Here is an 18,341-nt window from a genome sequence, read left to right as displayed (position 1 = left end):
ATAGCCTGCATGGCCATGTCCCTCACAATTAATAATCTTAAAGCTAATATGTTTGTTTTTAAGCAACAAGTTCTTAATACCCCCTGCAGTTACTAATCATAACTGTGCACTATGGAAAACACGGGATTTTCACCCATATTAAAAAAAGAAAACCTGGAGATGCTTGCACTTTTAGGCTTTTATAGTGAGAATATGAAATTAATTGTAGTTATGAGTTAACCCCTTTTATGCAGAGAATGATGTTCACATTCTCCTCACTACCTTTTGAGTGCAGAGGGCATAAATATCCTGTTCTCCTACTAAAGGTAGGAAATCCTTCTGGTGCTTGATTAGAGGGATTTGGATGTGTTGCCCCATCTTGAGCTGAAAGGGAAAAGCTGTTTTAATAAGAACAGTGCTGGGGGCGAGGCTCATGTACCCACAAGGACCAAGCACAAAAGAAGAGATACTGCTTGAAAAGGGAAAATTACCCATTTCCAATGGCACCACCTCTCTGCTGTGGCCTGCCATAAGAGGGAAGTTCTCGAGTAGAGATCCGCCCTGTAGTCACCAGGGATAGCTTCAAGGTGGGGAGGGGAGTGGACCCTAGGCATGGCCTTTTGCTCCTCATCTCCACTCATGATATTCACACTTGTCTAGGCATCTGTGGAGGGTGATGGACGAGGGGGTGGGATCCCCAATCTGTCCATCCCATAAAAATAATAGGTTGAAGCCAGCACATCCTGACATTGGGCCGAATATCCCACCACGAGTACACATACACTTTGACAGTGCCACTGGGGACATATTGAGGTTTTACCTCCACTCTTCCCATCCTAAGGGGCAGAATGCCCACTAGACACCAGGCCCAAATACTGCAGCCACCCCCATGACAAAGTGAGAGGAAATTTAAATAAATCTAGATTTCTTTGGTCCAGTTTTGAGAGATGGACCAGTAGAGGTGGGTAACTCCCTCAATATGCCTCCCCGTGTGGAAGAATGACTATCTGGTGTACAGGGGTAGGACCCAAAGCCAAGGCAGGCCATTGCCCCATACTACTCTTTTTTATGACACCAACCTGTGTGTCTAGTGGACTATCTGCCCCTGGGCTGGAAGATAGGAGGTGAAACCGCCAATCTTCACCCTTAGGGGGCTGGAAGATATCTTGTGTGGGGCTGAAGGCTGCAATCCAGTTCTATGATAGATAAGTTTCACAACACATTTTATTTCACACTTTTTTCCCTTCATGCTCTGGTGGGTTGTTGGACTACCCCTAGGATGAGCCGATAGGAGGTAGGTGGCCCAATCTACCAACCCAGAGGTGCGTAAAGCTCATCAGTCTACCGGGCAAAAAATGGAGGGGCAACCTTGTTAGTGATGCTTGCCTGGATTTCCACAAGTTTACTTATCCAGAGTGTTGATCAGAAACACTATTGTCATCGTATTTATGTGAGAGAAAACTCAGACACTTCTAACAAATGGTCAGTCTACATTCCCACTTTTCTCCCAATTAATAAGGCTGCCCGACCTCATTGCAAGTTGACTTAATACACTGGAGCAGACCAAATGTGTAACCATGCTATGACCACATTGACACTACATTGTGTTCACATGGTCTAAGCTTTGATTGGATCCCCTTGCCAGTAATAGGCCCACCCACACAAATGGGATTTTTTTATCTGGAGAAATGTGGGAACGCTGAAATGTGCAAAACATCTAGGATTATAGCCAAATGTTGATGTTTGTAGGACATTCTGGGTAAGAAAACAGAGTTAAAATACATAAGCAAGACAACTCTGGTCTCCCCCATGTGTCTAGTCTAGTTTTCAGACTTCTAGTTTTCAGACTTAGCTGGGTTTTGTAGGATTTGGTGGGTACCAGCAGAACCTGTCCCAAATACTGCAGCTAGCCACAACTTCAGAATGAGCGAATTTGAAAGGAAAAATATCAATGTTTCCATGTTGAGTTTTGGGTCCTTTCTTGTCGCTGATGATACAAAGTGGGGTACTGTTTTAGGCAGAAAAGTGGAAATGCTGGTTAGGATGAATTTTAATCGATCCTCGCAGATTTTGGACCTTTTTCCTGAAAGAAATTGTGAGGAAAATCTGTGATTTTAGTCTAGTCAAAGTTTCACATATTCAGGGCATTCAAGGTAAGAAAACATAGTGGGATCCACACAAACCATAACACTTTATGCTTGCGTGGTTATCTAGTTCTCAGATATGTCTGGGGTTGGAAGATTTGCCTGGGAACTGGCAACTCTGGCCTAAATAACCCAGCTACCCACTTCTCTGGATAGATTAAAATTCAAAGGAAAAATCTTAAGTGTCCATATAATATTTTGCAGCCTTTACTCTGGTGGGTGATAAGCCCACCCATAAAAGTGGGTACTCTTTATCAAAAGAAGTATTGGAACCTCGAATCATATAATATTTATTACTTTCGATTACATTTCTGTAGATTTTTAGTATCCAATTGTAAATCTACGAGACAGAAAATAAGGAATTTTGAAAAATCCCCTCTGAATCACTCAATATTATGGATAACCCCAAATTCAGAGTGGTACAAACAGCAAGAATTCCTAAACTCAGACTCTTGGGCACATTTAAAAATGCATAGCTTTTATTCACACACATTTTTCATTTATTGTTTCCATATGTTTTTGATGCATGGTTAGTACATTATGAAAAATCACTCTTAGCTGCAACCCAGTTGATGGATCTAGGGACAGCATATTTTTGTTCTGCAGATGGTTTCATGGAACCAAAATGTACTTATTAACTCTCAATCTACCTAGGCAGTGACAAGCTAATCATTTTTGCTCCGACAGGCTTTATTTGATCAACAGACTTAACATCTTTTTGATGCGACTATGTAGGACAAAGTGAGCGCTCCTGGGTAGAGTATGGATAATCATCAGAGAAGTGCAAGAGACGATTATTTCTACAAAATGGAAATATTGGCCGCCAATGTCAACAAACCAACTTCAGTGTGCAAAATGATGTGCAAAAGTTTTCACTTCCTGCCACACTTATGACAATATGGCATTAACCTATACTCATAACTGAAACCCTAACTCTGAGTACAGTACCAGTATGCAGTGCATGCAGAACATTTTATTTCCCAATACCAGTGTGCTGATATCCACTGACACTACAGGAAAGCTGTTTTATACATCGGTAATAACTTTGACGCCATCTGACAAAGGGAGGGCCGGCAACATAGAGTGCCTTGCACAATTCGGGTCGGGCTGGCCTATAGGAAAATCATATTTATAATCAAGTGGGGGAAAGGATCACTCGTCCTGTGCAAACCAAGGTCTGCAGGTACGTAACGGGGTGTCTCCCAATAAAAAGACCCTCATACACGTGTTTTAAAGTTCTTAGGTTCTCGTAGCGGTATATGATGTGTCCCCACTCTTGTTTTACACGTGCGTGCGTAATCCTTGGGTCAATTCTTTGTGTGCACCCTCCGCCAGAAGGTTTTACCTTTGGTTTAAGGCAGTAGTGATCGTGGAAAAGTGGATGGTGGGGTAGTGGTGACAGTTTGTTTAAAAAACCCGGACAGCCAGATAAGGTACTTTAATCGGTCTGAATTCGGGTACAAATTATTCAAAATTGTGCTGCTGTGGAATCTGTTATGTATTCAAGCGCACTTTATAATTGTGGTTAAAAAGGTCGACATGTTTCAGCCTTAAGTGCCAAAAGGTCAGTAGGCTTTCTTCAGGACCAGGGAGTGGTGAAGTGACTAATAGTGAAAAGAATAGGTAAATTTAGAACCTGATTCTTCTGGCAGTAGAAGGTCGCATTGTACCTGCAAAGTGAAAACAAACATACACACAACAGATAGGGGAGATAGGGATAGGGAAAGACACAAATTATGTACAATAGTACAAGCTCAAAATCTGGTGATTTTGAAAAGTAACTAAAAAATGGCAATACTTAGCACAGAATCACGGTCATATCAGGCGGCAACTCTTCCATACTCATGCTTCAGTGGAGTAGATGATTTTGCAAATACTGTAGTGCTGTGCCCTTAGTTCTAATGCTTCCAGTGTCATTCCAAAATTCAGGTGAGTAGTTATCATTAAAATCCTTATAATCGTTTTTTTATCAAGTGGCATGCTTGTAGTGAGACACACATTGCTTGCTGTGTATATTATTATCTTGTAACATTCGATATTAATAGCTCTATTTAGTGAGCTCACACAGTGACCGTTAATATATGTATGCCAATATGCCCATTTGATGTTGTTTCAGAATGTGTTTGTTGTTATCGTGGTAACATTCTGCGTGAGGAATCGATTATCTATCTCCTTTTCAATTCGTGCTATTGTCCATGTGATAAGTAATTTATCTTATGTAAAAATTGAGTTTTTGTAATGCTGTTGTTATTATGGTGCCGCTTGTTGGGAAATGTGCTAAAATGACTAGCCCTTTAATATTGCAACTCGTTGTCTGTCTACGTTCGCGGCAAGAGCGGTACTGAAGCCGTTCTGCTCGATGTGTGTTGGTGACATTTAAGTCAAAGGTAGCAGTGATTGATGACAAATAATCCCCATGCGCGGCGTGAGCCATGTACATGGTGCCGGTCGCGTGGCGTTTCATTGCGGCGGTTATCGGTAAATTCATAAAGTGCGCTTGAATTCATAACAGATTCCACAGCAGCACAATTTTGAATAATTTGTACCCGAATCCAGACCGATTAAAGTACCTTATCTGGCTGTCCGGGTTTTTTAAACAAACTGTCACCACTACCCCACCATCCACTTTTCCACGATCACTACTGCCTTAAACCAAAGGTAAAACCTCCTGGCGGAGGGTGCACACAAAGAATTGACCCAAGGATTACGCACGCACGTGTAAAACAAGAGCGGGGACACATCATATACCGCTACGAGAACCTAAGAACTTTAAAACACGTGTATGAGGGTCTTTTTATTGGGAGACACCCCGTTACGTACCACGTACCTGCAGACCTTGGTTTGCGCAGGACGAGTGATCCTTTCCTCCACTTGATTATAAATATCCAAACAGAGACTGAAAGGATCCTGACTCTCTCTCCTCAAAATTGATCATACCTATAGGAAAATCAGGCAGTGCCCGGTGGGCTGGTCGGACAGATCAATGTGTGGACCGTTTTTTTTTTGAAGTTGTGGGCCTGTTCAATTAACCAGGTGGGCCGGGTTTTCCTGTTTTGTAACTAGTTGCCTCGTTAATGGAGCCACTTTTATTTTGGTGCCGGGGTCTATTTCTTGTCCCAGTCCAACACTGTGGAAAATTCAGCTTTAAACACACATTTACATTAGGGAAGGTAATGAGGGACTTGAATGCGTGCCACCAGCAGGTGACCAGCCCTCTTTACAGCAGCAACCCATCAATGCTAGCCAGGCTGAGTTACACACCAATTTACAAAGTCTTTACTCTGTGACCAGTTTCTGCTGAGCCTCGTCAAAGGTCTGGCATTGTGGCTGTATGGTACAGAGAAGCATGGGCGGTATGATTGAACTAATCTCACCCATTGGTAGTTATTCATGCTGCCTTTGAGTCCATTAGGAACATTCCAGACCGAAATGTCTGCCCAGGTCCCCTCTAGGTTGGGAAACACAATCAACTTCAGACAGGTTTAAGTCTTCTGCAAAACGAAGGGCAGTGTCCATCTGTGACGTAACGAAACTTGACGGGGCACCTGCACTCCCACCCCGTCAGGTGCTCTCAGGCCAGGGGCTCCTGTCTGTGCATAGTGCAGGAGGCCTGGCCCTGGAGCTCTGGGCCACGTAGTGTTAGTCTGAGGTAGCTATGGATCAAGAATATTTGTGTAAAACTGTAAACTTTCTTCTCCAGCCTCTATAACCTCAATCATAACTTCCCCTCAAGAGTCATGTCTTGTGGGTTGTAATCCCTACTTTTGTAATCCCTCCCATACACACCTGACTGGTTCAAAAGGAGGAGCACGACCCCCCCCCGCCCCCCCACCCTTTCCTTACATTCCCCTCTCCCCTATGTCTCTCTTCAGTAGGGCAAAAGCAAGGTGTTAAAACATACAATTACAATGATTTGGAGGAGAAGTGTGGCTCAATGGCGGCAGACCCTGATGCAGAGGTCTAGCCCGGGTCTAGGGTTCAATTCCCGCCTCGGCGGGTCTTGGGCTCAATTTCCTCGGTCCTGAAAATTCTCGCCTCGGTGCCTATTCTAATCATGGGTCCAACTCTGGGCAATAGCTTGCTTAATATCCACAACGGCCCCAACAACGCTAGGATGCCTGGCTTCACCTTGGGGGTGCCCAGGAGTGGGCAACTCACAGGGAAAAGCCAGGAAGGGTTCCACATCGGTATGCGTACAGGCGCCGAGAAACCCTCATGGGTCGATTCGTGCGCTATACAAGTACTACTACATTACTTTACATTTGTGCAAAATGTATCAACACATTACAATGACATCTCCTGCCAACTGGTTATTTATCGCTTTGAGGATTTTTTTTTCTTCAGCTGACAATCCTACGAATGCAGCAACCTGACCGCTGCTTATAAATAATTACGCTTGAGATAAATTTGCGCAATAGCCTTTGGCATAATCACGCAAAATTGGGGGCATTATTTGAAATTCCGCAATACACAAATCTTGCATTTTGCTCTATTTCCCGGCGCAAGATGTATCCTCGGGTCCAAGACTGTCGCGAGAATGCAATTTGCCATAAAAATAAAACATGCACAGAAACAGAGAACAAGAGCCGCTCGCATTCTCTCTCCCTTTGCATTGTTTTGGTGCTCCCGTTATATGATTTATTTATTTTTCAAAACAATCCTCAATACAGCACATTGCATAATTGTGTTCAAAAGCAGAACACAAACAACGTCAGCGTAAGTGTATGGCTGACTGCCCATGTCCAAGCTTGAAGTAAGGACGGAAATAGGGTCAGCAATATTGGAATTCGTGACCTGCAAATCACCACATTGCTCAGTGGAGAGCGTTTAACTAACCAACGGTTTGACAAGAAGATCATGTTTTCGAACATTTATGTATCCGGGTTAAAAAGGAGGTTCGACCAAAGCCTGAGATACAATCGGGAGACGTGAATATTCGAAGAGGTATCGTAAACAATAAATATAAAAAAATTGACGGTTCCCGGGTTTTATATGAGCCATCTGGTGAATGGTGTGGCAAAAGCTCAAAACCCAACGAACATCAAACAATCAGGAAACCTACAGGACTGGGAAAAGAACATACGTTTCTGCACACTGTATGGTCCCTTTAAAAGTGCGCATAGAAGCAGGTGTGTTTATACAGCAGGTGGTGATCAACACTGCAGGCTTCTCTTTCCTGGCTCGTAAACTCCACGCACACATGTCAAGATAAGTAAACACGCCCCCATCCTTGCAACAGAAAGCGCGAGGAGTAGTGCCCGCCACCCCCTTCCTACAGCCCCCACTCGAGTTGAAGCACATTAGGGAAGGATGAAAGTTTTAAGAAGTTACAGAATTGCATACTCTGAAGAAACAGGAGTTCCCTTCCAAAATCAGTGGAGGTGGCGAGTGTATACGGTTAAGGGGGCGGGGCGCCAGCTTGTGACCCAACTGTAGGCACCGTCTCCGCCCGGGGTGATTAGTAAAGGCCTGGAGAAGCAAGTAGAACTTATTTATAAGTCGTCACTACGCAGGAGCAGCTCCTACTAGTACTCCTGAGCAGGGGGACTAACTAGACGGGGAGTTGGTTCCATACCTGGTATTCGCCACAGCAGGCCATATCGGTGTCGGGTGGGGGCTCGGGTCACACCGGGGAGAGGTGGTAGGTGCCCGGGCGACCTCTGCTCCGGCCGCTCTGCAGTGTGCGGAGGCGGCCCCAGGACGCTCCCAGCCTAGATTTGCTGCGCGCCCCCGGGACTGGGAGGGAGGGGTCATGGGACTGGGAGAGGCTGGTCACGCGCGCAGTCCTGGAGCCCGCAGTGCCAGGGAGGGAGGCGCGCGAGGCCAGGACGCACCTGGCCACCCTCACAGGGGCTCAAGCACTTTTGGGGCTTCCGTGTTGGGGGCCACGCGCACCTCACACTATACACAAGTGCACGTCTCTGCTGTGCGCATACCTGTTGGGACTCAGTCATATGACCGTTTATAGCAGAAACACACCTTTCTGCGTGAGGCACACCTCACACAGGAGTGCGAGCGCACCTTACGCAGACAGGCACAGAGATCAAGCACACCTCAGAAGCATACTGTTTGAGGAACAGGCATTCCTCGTCCTGCTAGGTTCAGGAGGCTCAAGCGTACTCCCCGAGTAAAGCGCCTGCATATTACTCTCTAGCCGACACTTGAAGGTGTATATAGGTCAATGCAGCATGGTATAATGAAAGACACATAGAACACAGCGCTGCTGGCAACTGGACTCGAGTGAGGGTAAATCCTTCCAGCTACCTTGTATTAGCTGGGTCCCCTGACCTGCTGACGCAGGTGTAGAGGGGGCTGTGCGGTGGTGTGAGTGGCAGTTCTCTGTGATGGGGCTGCTCTAGAACGTATCCTTGGGACACTGTCTGCACCCTTCCCAAAACCAAAGGAATGGGCCTGTGTATTTTCCTCTATTTGGACGCTGCCTTGAAAGGCAGAGTCCAAGTTGAGGAAAATAAACAAGACACCACAACGAGTCGATCAATCTCAAAGGCAACTAGTGGACGGTTATACACATGCAAAGGGACATTGTAGCTCGAGTTCATTTTAACCTGCCCTGATAAAGGGTACGAGCGTTGATGCAGAGAAACTTTTGAAGGTGATAGAGCTCTTATAGCACTATAAATTGTATGGGTGCACTATACTCATGGTTTAAACGCACTCACATGTATTTTTATCGTTTGCAGTGTTTCATGATTATTAAGATGCATTTATTCGAGTTATATTAGCATTGAAATGTAGTGTGTACATTTAAGTAGGCCTCTGTATGTATTAAAGAAACTTATAATTCCTGTATGTGTTATGTGCAGGAGGAAATTATACTTGTGTAATGTAATTTGTATTTAGTTTCAGTTGACTAAATTGTAGGCCCAAACTGTAGGTTGTTTTGAGTTTCGTTTCTCCTTGGTTGCTCAAGAATTATAATTTAATGAAGCCTTGTTGGAGGCGTGGCTAAGCCGCGGACCGAGATGGCCGCGCGGCGTTGAAGCACCGCCAGCCTACCGGCAAAGAAAGCATTTCCCCCAGTTTCCAGCATGGTGGCAGGGGTGGTGAGTACACCGATGCGCCCCTGAGCCTGCGTGACATGTAGCGCGAGGCTTTACAGCGAAGTGGGGCACAAGAATCGGCTCCCTGGCGGCAGTGACTGGAGAGCCGGAGGAAGAAGAAAATGGCGGCCTGATGGTGGTTTGCGATGGAACTCGGCCACGGATATCCCCCCTGAGCGGGGTCCCTTTATGCCGGTGAGTGCCCAGTTGCCGGTCGGGTAGCCCTCAGCTTCCCCCCCCACACTCCCGTGCTGTTCTCAATTACCGGCGCTTGTGCTGAGGTGGGGCCTGCCTGGCTCCGCCGCGGCATTGCTGTTGCGATGTCCTCAGACACCCGTAGCTCCCTTTGATGTGCCGGTCATTGGTGCGGCCGTAAGGGGGGCAGCGTGTGAATTGCAAGGAGGGGGGTGGCTTCAGGCTGCCTGTTGCCCCCAGTGACTGGAGTGTCTCCCGCGTGAGCACCGGCCTAATAGGCTTAAATAGAGGCGGACACTGACGCTGGAGAAAGGAGTACCCCGGCCTCGGCTGCCACACTAATTAAGGCGAAGTACATACAAATAGAAGCCTGGCAGTCTCCTGGTTCGATCAGACTCACCCCAATAGCTGCACCCCCTGACCTGGTAGACGGCTGCCTCTGTGTAATGTGCTATTAAATGTGCAGAGTTGGTCCCCTCTCCTACGTTGCACTGTCTGGTCCACATGCACTGTCATAGCACCCCCCAATTCCCTGGACACTGTGTGGACATCTCTCTTTCATACCCCTGGGTCCTGATCTATGCGGTAGAGGGGTTCCAGACGTACGTGGTGCAGCTTTCACTTGTGCGGTACTTTAAGACCTTGGCATCTGCTGGATGGTCCATCAGACATCTCCCTGCCTTACCACCCCTTGCATGGTCGGTGCCACCCTTGCGAAAACAGCGGCAGATGAGTGGTTACTTAATATAGCAAGGGGTTATGGGTCGCAAGGACCCGAGACAAAGGACATTGCAGTTTGAAAAGGCAACGGAGAAGACGACGGAGGTAGGCCCGAACATGGTTGAGCAAGCTGAGAGTTCTGTTCCTCTGGCTTTGTCCCGCATCGTTCGACCTCCTTGAATTTGCAGACTTTGTTCGCAGTATTGCATGGGATTAATCCCGCAACTCTGGCCACGGCTATTCTGCTAGACACCGAAAAAATCCTTTGACACACTCGAATGGCCCTTTTTTATGTCCAAAATGCGTCGTATGGGTATGCCAGCGGGTTTTATCTCTATGGTAGGCTTATTTTATAGTCGATCTATGGCAAGGCTCCGCATTAACGGCACTATTTCTGGCCCTTTCCCATTAACTCGAGGTACACGTCAGGGATGTCCTCTGTCGCCCCTTTTGTTCATTCTTGCCATGGATCCACTGATACAACATATTCAAGAACGTCATCTCCACAGAGGACTGCAATTTCAAACGTGTCCTCCGCTAATTTCATTATACGTGGACGATACTATTCTTTATGTCAGAGAACCACAACTGAACCTAGCCCCCCTTATCCGGGAAATCCTTCGCTTTGGACAACACTCTGGGTTGGGTATCAATTGGCACAAGTTGATTATTTTTCCATTGACTAGCAGTAGGGTTCCCTGGGAATGTGAGTTCCCATTGGAATGGGGCTCCGATTCTGTCAAATGCCTGGGTATTCATGTACATTTCTATCAGGATCAGATTATGCGCCTTAATTACTGTGCAGCGGTTGTGAAACTAGAGACTCAGGTGGAAAAATGGTTACGACTCCCCTTGTCCATGGCAGGCAGAATAGCCATTATCAAAATGATGGTCCTACCCAAATGTTTGTATCTTTTTAATAATATCCCGATACCTCTCACGCACAGTTTCTTCAGCAAACTGCGAACTCACCTTATACGACTGGTGTGGGGAGGCGGGAGACCATGTGTACGATGGAAAATACTCACCTTACCGTATGATAGAGGAGGATTTGGAGTGCCGGACTTTTATTTATACTATCTAGTGGCGCAGTGCTGTTATGCCTTTGCCTGGTACCACCCAGATGTGAGGATCCCATTTCTGCGCCCAGAGGCCGACTTTGTCCTCCCAGAGAACTTGGCTACCGTTCTTCCCAGGGGTGAACCTAGGAGTAAAGTAGACATACAAACAGTGTCGACCACCAGTTGGGCTTGGAAGAGGCTTATCCAATACACTGACTCAGCAGTTTTATATTCCTCTGCCCTTCCACTATCAAATGCCAGATGGCTCCCCATAACGGGAGAAAGACTGGTGCAATGCACGCTCAATAAATTTGACAAAAGCTCGATAGGTGATTTGTATCCGGGTGGCCACGTTTTCTCAGACACTGAGGACGCTCGCTTCCAAAAGGCCACATTCATGGACAAATTCGTACTTAAGAGACTTAATTCGGCATTAAGGGCCACGCTCATTGACTTCTAACTGCTGTCACTCCTGATTGAGGATAAGAGTGGAACACATATAGTTTCCAAACTTTATAAGCTATGCATAGCACAGGTCCCTATTGCGGATGATAAACTTAGAGCTGAGTGGGAGGCCGACCTAGGACGTCCGATTTTAGATGACCAGTGGACTGCCTGCTGCAAAGTCACCAAAGACGTCTCATTAAATAGTCGCCATAAATTATTACACTTTAAATTTCTCCGGTAAATCTACATGACACCGGCCACATTACGTAAAATCAACCCCGATAGACCACACGCATGCCGGAAATGTGGCGCCCAGCACACAGATTTTGCTCACCTAACCTGGACATGTCCACACATCCACTCCTATTGGGTACAGGTGCACAAAACATTAGGAGACATTCTTGGACTCACACTTCTTCCTATACCGGAAGTAGCGCTGATGGGTTACACAATCAATTTTCCCAAACCAGTCAGGAAGCTTGCTGCTCTTGGCCTGCTCTTAGCAAAATGAGAGATAGTGTTACATTGGGGCAGCAAAGTCTCTCCCACGTTGCAAGGCTGGTTAAATAGTTTAGCACATTGGAGCACGCATAGCGAGATCTATTCTAGCCTAATGCCCAGCACTTCCCGTCCCAAGAATATTTGGAGCCCATACAAGTCATATCTCGATAAGTTGCTCAACTCTGCTGCCTCCCAACCTAATTCTGGAATTGTACCAGCGGGTATAGGATAGTTTATACGGAAGGCACATTGACAGGCACGACGGAGATTTAAATGACACTGCTGATTTTCGCACCATCGTCTTTTTATCCAAATAGCATTTCTGTGGTGTGCGGATTGGGTGGATTGAAGATGTCAGGCCAGTATCAGGAGGTATTGTCAACCATGGGAGGGACATTTAGTCAAGGGACATGTCTATTACTAAATTTGTGTCATATATTGTATGATATATTAAAACCAGCACGGATGCTTTGTGACGACTGTATTCATTGATATATGAACTATGTAAAATATCACAATTTCTATGATGTGCCTACCAAGATAACTGTACTGCATCTATTTTTGTTATATGATAACCGATGAAAACAAAGTAAAAAAAAACCAATAATTACAACACATCTCTACCTGCAAAATGAATAAATTCACAGTTCATAAGTAAAACAAAAATAAAAAGAAGCCTTTTTGTGCTCGAAGACAGTATGTACTCATCCTACTGCAGGTGCCGGTTATTCTTAGATTTAAGGAGATACTCGGAATGTCTTTGAAGAAGTCTGGAAGGCAAAAAGGGAGGACGCCTTTCGTGTCTGGCCTATCTGGGAACCAAGGCCCCTGGAAAAGAATCAATTTAATTTAAGGCTTCTGTGGAAACTTACTGAAGGATGGTGTCAATGAATATGACGTATTGTGGGTTGAACATTGTCTTTTTGTATGATGTGCAGGGACGGATTATGGGAGACTTCTTCTTATTTCGGAGGAGAAGGCGCATCTTAGATGAGCTCCATAGCTTTAAGCTATCAGACCCATTGATGTGAGTACTTCTTAGGAAGTCAACACGTGCTGTTACCTTTGGAGAAAGGATAATGGGGGAATAGGTAGGACTCTCATTTAGAGCAGAGTAGGAGAGTAGGGAAAGATAATTTTGTTTTTCTCTCAATTGAAAGGAGAATTGGACTCCGCTTCTATCCTTTGATACACTTTGATTTTGGAGTTCATCAAATTATGCCTCTTATGCCTAATGAATGATATATGTAGACTCAGATCTGTATTGATTTTTATGTATCTATATACTCTGAGAGAAGTACAAAATGGGGGGTATGTACATGTGCCATGGAGCAGGGGTGATTTGGCAACATTCACTAATGATTTTCCTCGGCTGAGGGACAAACCGGCTGAGTGGTATAAACAAATGGGCCGGTTTGTCAAGATTTCAAAGGTGTTATGGATTGATTTAAATACTTTGTTTGATATAGTGGTCCCAGCTGATTTGTGGGCAGCATGTAAAGTTGCAATTGATTGGCCCACTGCAGAACAAGCTAGGGATCCTGTGAATAATGGTCCTTCACCTGAGGTAATGCAAAAATAGGAGCAAGTGATTACATGGCTACGGTCCAAAGTTGCTCCTCAGACTGTTGATTGGCTTAAAATCAATCGTACTACTCACGAGTCTAAGGAGTCGGTACATGACTATTATGAGAGACTTTTATTGGCTTTTAAACAGCATAGTGGATGGGACACTATTGAGCAGAAAGATATGGGACAGTTTGTCTCGAAGTTTGTGTTGGGATTACAATCGGATATTAGTTTGATGATACAGCAACACTTGATATGTTGGCAGAATAAGTCGGTGGACGAAATTCTGCGTTATGCAAAATACTGCAGTGATCAGGTGGAGTTGGCACAAAAGAAAATAAAAGACAAGTTGATGTAGGTGCAGTTGATGAATGCCGAAAGGCCTGATCTGATGCAAGGGGTTGGAGGTGCGATGGGTCGGGGAAGAGGAAGTGGCAGGGGAATGGGTCAAAATATGGTAGCTCAACCTAGACAGGGAAGGGGAATGGATGTAGGTACAGGAGGTGAATGGGTGGTGAATCAAAAGAAGGTCACTGCTTGTCATTATTGTCACAAAATCTGGCATTGGAAGCACGAGTGTCGATTAAATCTGGCAAACCAAATGCCGAATGAGGGAGAGGGACAGATGTCCAAGGGTTTGAACATGATGACTAAACCTAGGTCCATGTATGGGGAGGTTATGAGCCGCAGATGCAGATACCTCATCCTCCGAGAATACCAATAAATAATCAGGTGTACCAACAGATGCCCTATTTTGAAATTAAAGACAGGTTTGACCAAACTCAAGATCCTCATGAGTGTCAGAGGGGGGTGCAGGAGGAATGCACTTTGGGTGCGGCCCTGGAAGTAGATCAGAATGGACCGTTTGTAAATGTAGAGGTTAATGGACATCCTGTTACCTTCTTGTTAGACACTGGAGTTGCACGCTCCACAGTAAGGACAGAAGTGGTTCCAAATGTATCCCTTTCAGGACAATCGATTCAAGTGGTGGGAGTTCCCAATCAGAGAATGACTAACCCATTGACAGACGAGTTACCTGTGAGAATAGGAATGTTCCGATACAGACATCAATTTGTTGTGTGCAATTCGAGCCCAGTCTGTCTGAATTTCCACATACTCCGCAGTATAAATTGACTCCAGAAACTGTGGCTGGAATAAGAGCTATAAACGAGTCTATGATTGCACAAGGCATTCTCAAGGAGATAAGAGGAAGTCCCTGTAACTCGCCTATTATGGGACTGCAGAAGCCTAGTGGCAAGTAAGGAATAGTGCAGGATTTGCGCAGGGTTAATGAAATTGTGATTCCATGTTGTCCTGTGGTATCGAATCCAGCTGTTATATTAATTCAGATACCTTGTGAGGCAGAATGGTTTACAGTCATTGATTTATGTGAGGCATTTTTTCCATACCGTTGCATGAAGACAGTCAATTTTTGTTTGCATTTAGAATGGAAGACTGTGTGTTAACATGGTGTCGTATCCCTCAAAGGTATACAGAAAGCCCCTCTATCGTTAATCAGATTTTGAAAAAGAATCTTGAAGGGCTGATGATGCCCCAGAGCTCAGTTCTGGTTCAGTACATAGACAATCTTTTGGTTGCTTCAGAGACTGAGGATGCTTGCAGGATCAATACTGTGGCTTTGCTGAAATATTTGGCAGAAAATGTACACAAATTGTCCCTAAACATACTTCAGTATTGTCAAACTGAAATTCAGTATCTAGGCCATCAGATTGAAAAGGGAAAACGTAGAGTGTCACCAGATCGCATAGAGGCGATTCTGCAAATGGGAACTCCGAAAACACAAAAAGAAGTCTGCCTGTTTGTCGGAATGGTTGGCCATTGTCGACAGTGGATCCCAAATTTTTCCTTGCAAGCAAAACTATGATTGAAGTTGACTCAAAAAGACATCAGTGATCCGGTACCATGGGATGAAGATTGATTGAGAGCCTTCCACGAGCTGAGAGAGAGCCTATGTCACGCTCCATCTCTGGGAATGCCAGACTATAACAAAGCATTTTCGCTTTTCTGCTGTGAAAAGGAGAGGTGTGCGTTAGCAGTCCTTGTGGAGACACTTGGGGGCGCCCGTAGACCAGTGACTTACTTTTCAGCTACATTAGATCCAGTAGCTTCTGCGTTGCCTGGATGTCTTAAATCCGTTGCTGCAACAGGTGTCAGTATTGAGAGATGTGAGAGCATAGTGATGTGTCATCCACTTACCGTTTATGTGCCCCATTCAGTAGAGCTGTTTATGACAAGAACCAAGATGCAGCATTTAACGAATGACAGACTTACAAAGTATGAGCAAGTTATACTGGCTTCTGAAAATGTCACTTTGAAATGCTGTACCACCTTGAATCCTGCCACTTTGTTGCCACTTCCGCAAGAGGAAGGAGAAGATTGTGAAGAGCATGACTGCCTAGATGTTACTGAGCTATCTACCAAACCCAGACCTGACATTGTTGATGAACCACTGCCTGTACCTGAGTCGGTCCTATTTGTTGATGGTTCATGCTTTAGAGACAATAAAGGATGTTTGAGAGCAGCGTTTGCTGTGTGCACCATTTTGGGGGTGGTGGAAGCTGCCTGTTTGAGAAGAGTATACTCTGCCCAGGTGGCCGAGGCAATTGCTCTGATACATGGCTGTACCATCTCAAATGGAGTCCGAGTGACTATCTTTACGGACTGCCAATATGGGTTTGGAGTGGTCCATGGTTTTGGGCAGTTATGGTCACAGAGGGGATTTTTGACGTCCTCAGGATTACCGATCAGAAATGTAGAATATATGCGCCAATTGTTGAAAGCTTTGTAGAAACCTAAGGAGGTCGCAGTAGTAAAATGAGCAGCCCATGGGAGGGGAGAGGACTTTGTTACAAAAGGAAATCGCTGCGCTGATGAAATAGTTCGTTTTTGTGCTATACATGTTTGTGTTTTCAATGGAGAATATGTAGGAGAGAGCACAGAAGAGACCGAGCTCAGCATGATGTTAGCTGTAGCCGATACTTGGGATGAGGTGAAGCAGCTGCAGGATGAGGTCTCAGAGGAGGAAGCTGCATCATGAGTTAGAGCAGACTATAAAAAGAGCGAAGATGGCATTTGGGTGTCAACAATGAAAGGGCAGTGTTACCTAACTGTTTACTGAGCACAATGGCAAGGCAGATTCACGGAGCAGTTCATCTTGGGAAGGATGCCATGGTGAGAGTGTTTAGGCAAACCTGATTTAACCCACGATTTTGTGTGTGTGCTGAAGCAGTGTGTCACAGGTGTGTTACGTGTCAGTAAATTAATGTTGGAAAGAGAACTGTAGTTGCGCTGAGTCTCATTGGAAGATCAGGAGGTCCTTTCAATAGGATACAGTTGGACATTATCGAGATCCTGAGGTGCCACAGTTCCACAATATGTATTGGTGGTAGTGTGTATCTTTTCACGTTGGGTTGAGGCATATCCAATCAGACGATGTGACAGTCTTACAGTGGCAAAACGGCTATTAAGGGAGCTGATTCCGAGATTCGGATTTCCAATCTCAGTGGAAACAGATAGAGGAACGCATTTCCATAGCGAAATCATGAAGTTGTTTTGTACAGCTTTGAAAATTGATCAGAGATTGCACTGTAGCTATAGGCCCGAGGCATCTGGTCTTGTGGAGCAGATAAATGGCACGATTAAGATGAGGGCATCAAAGGTTTGTTTGTCCACTTCTTTGAACTAGCCAGATGCGCTGCCATTGGTATTGATGAGTCTGCGTAGTACTCCTGACAGGAGGACAGGGTTCACTCCCCACAAGATATTAATGAGAAGAGCTATACGATTGCCTACAGTGCCAGCTACAACATTGATAAACATCACAGATGATTTGGTTTTGGATTATTGTAGGGGACTAGCTCACGTGGTTAATTCTTTGTCCCACCAGGTCCAGGCATTACATCAGGATCATGACCGGAGAGTATAGAGTTGGTCCACTTTGCTTATGCTCAGAACAGTTCGTGGTTACTCGCAGTGCTTAATTTGTAGAAAAAAATAGAAGTTCCAGGGCCCTGGTTAGGAGGCCCCCCGCAGCTTGCACCACACATTGCCGCTGTCAATGGCAGTACCAAGAAAAGCTATTTCTAATCATTCCACTCTTAAAAGTGTGACAATTCAGCCTACTCTAGGCTCCCAAAGCTACAAAAATGGCTTGGGCGGCAGTCAATCATCTTTAACAGCGCCACCATGTGGCAGACTGGTAAATCCCTGGTGTTGACAATTAAGTGCCGGTGCTGAGCACTGGAGACCACCGGCTCAAGTGCCAACAGTGCATCAGGGGTGTTGTAGAAGTCCATTAAAAGGCTTACTTTTATTGTTTTGCCTCACTCTCCAAACACAATCTTGGAGGGACTTCAAAAGTTGTTGACGAGCTTCAAAAGTCCTCCTTTGGGCCACCTCCAAACACGGAGGTAGTCTGGACATTATTGATTATAATTAGGGCTCCTGGTTTTATGGTATTTATGTTTTGAACATTTCCTCTGTATTTACTCATATTTATTTTCTGGCCAGCTCATTGGTATTTATCCATATTTATTCTGCATTTTGTGAACAGATGAGGTGATAACTAGTATATTTCCGCATTTATTTACCAGATAAATGTGCACACATACTTTGATGCTGTCAGGTTTTAGCACATTACACAG

General features: G+C 45.2%; 1 protein-coding gene across 2 annotated transcripts in view; it reads right to left on the bottom strand.

The window, feature by feature from the left end:
• The window catches only part of SLC44A3 (solute carrier family 44 member 3), an 879,170-nt gene that overhangs the window by 762,564 nt on the left and 98,265 nt on the right, over window positions 1-18,341 (bottom strand). The window contains exon 1 of one of the 2 annotated variants that reach the window (XM_078641253.1): window positions 7,699-7,856. The exons of the other annotated variant lie outside the window; for it this stretch is intronic. Within the exon in view, the coding sequence (XP_078497379.1) occupies window positions 7,699-7,722 (24 nt within the window). The 5' untranslated portion in view covers window positions 7,723-7,856. Of the gene's footprint in view, window positions 1-7,698; window positions 7,857-18,341 lie in introns of those variants that run through there. 2 annotated transcript variants of the gene reach the window in all.

Source organism: Lissotriton helveticus, chromosome 1_1 (assembly GCF_964261635.1).
Source record: "Lissotriton helveticus chromosome 1_1, aLisHel1.1, whole genome shotgun sequence".
In the NCBI taxonomy this organism is placed as follows: Eukaryota; Metazoa; Chordata; class Amphibia; order Caudata; family Salamandridae; genus Lissotriton; species Lissotriton helveticus.
Note: the sequence above shows the minus strand (reverse complement) of the source record. Positions and strands in the feature narration are given on the sequence as shown.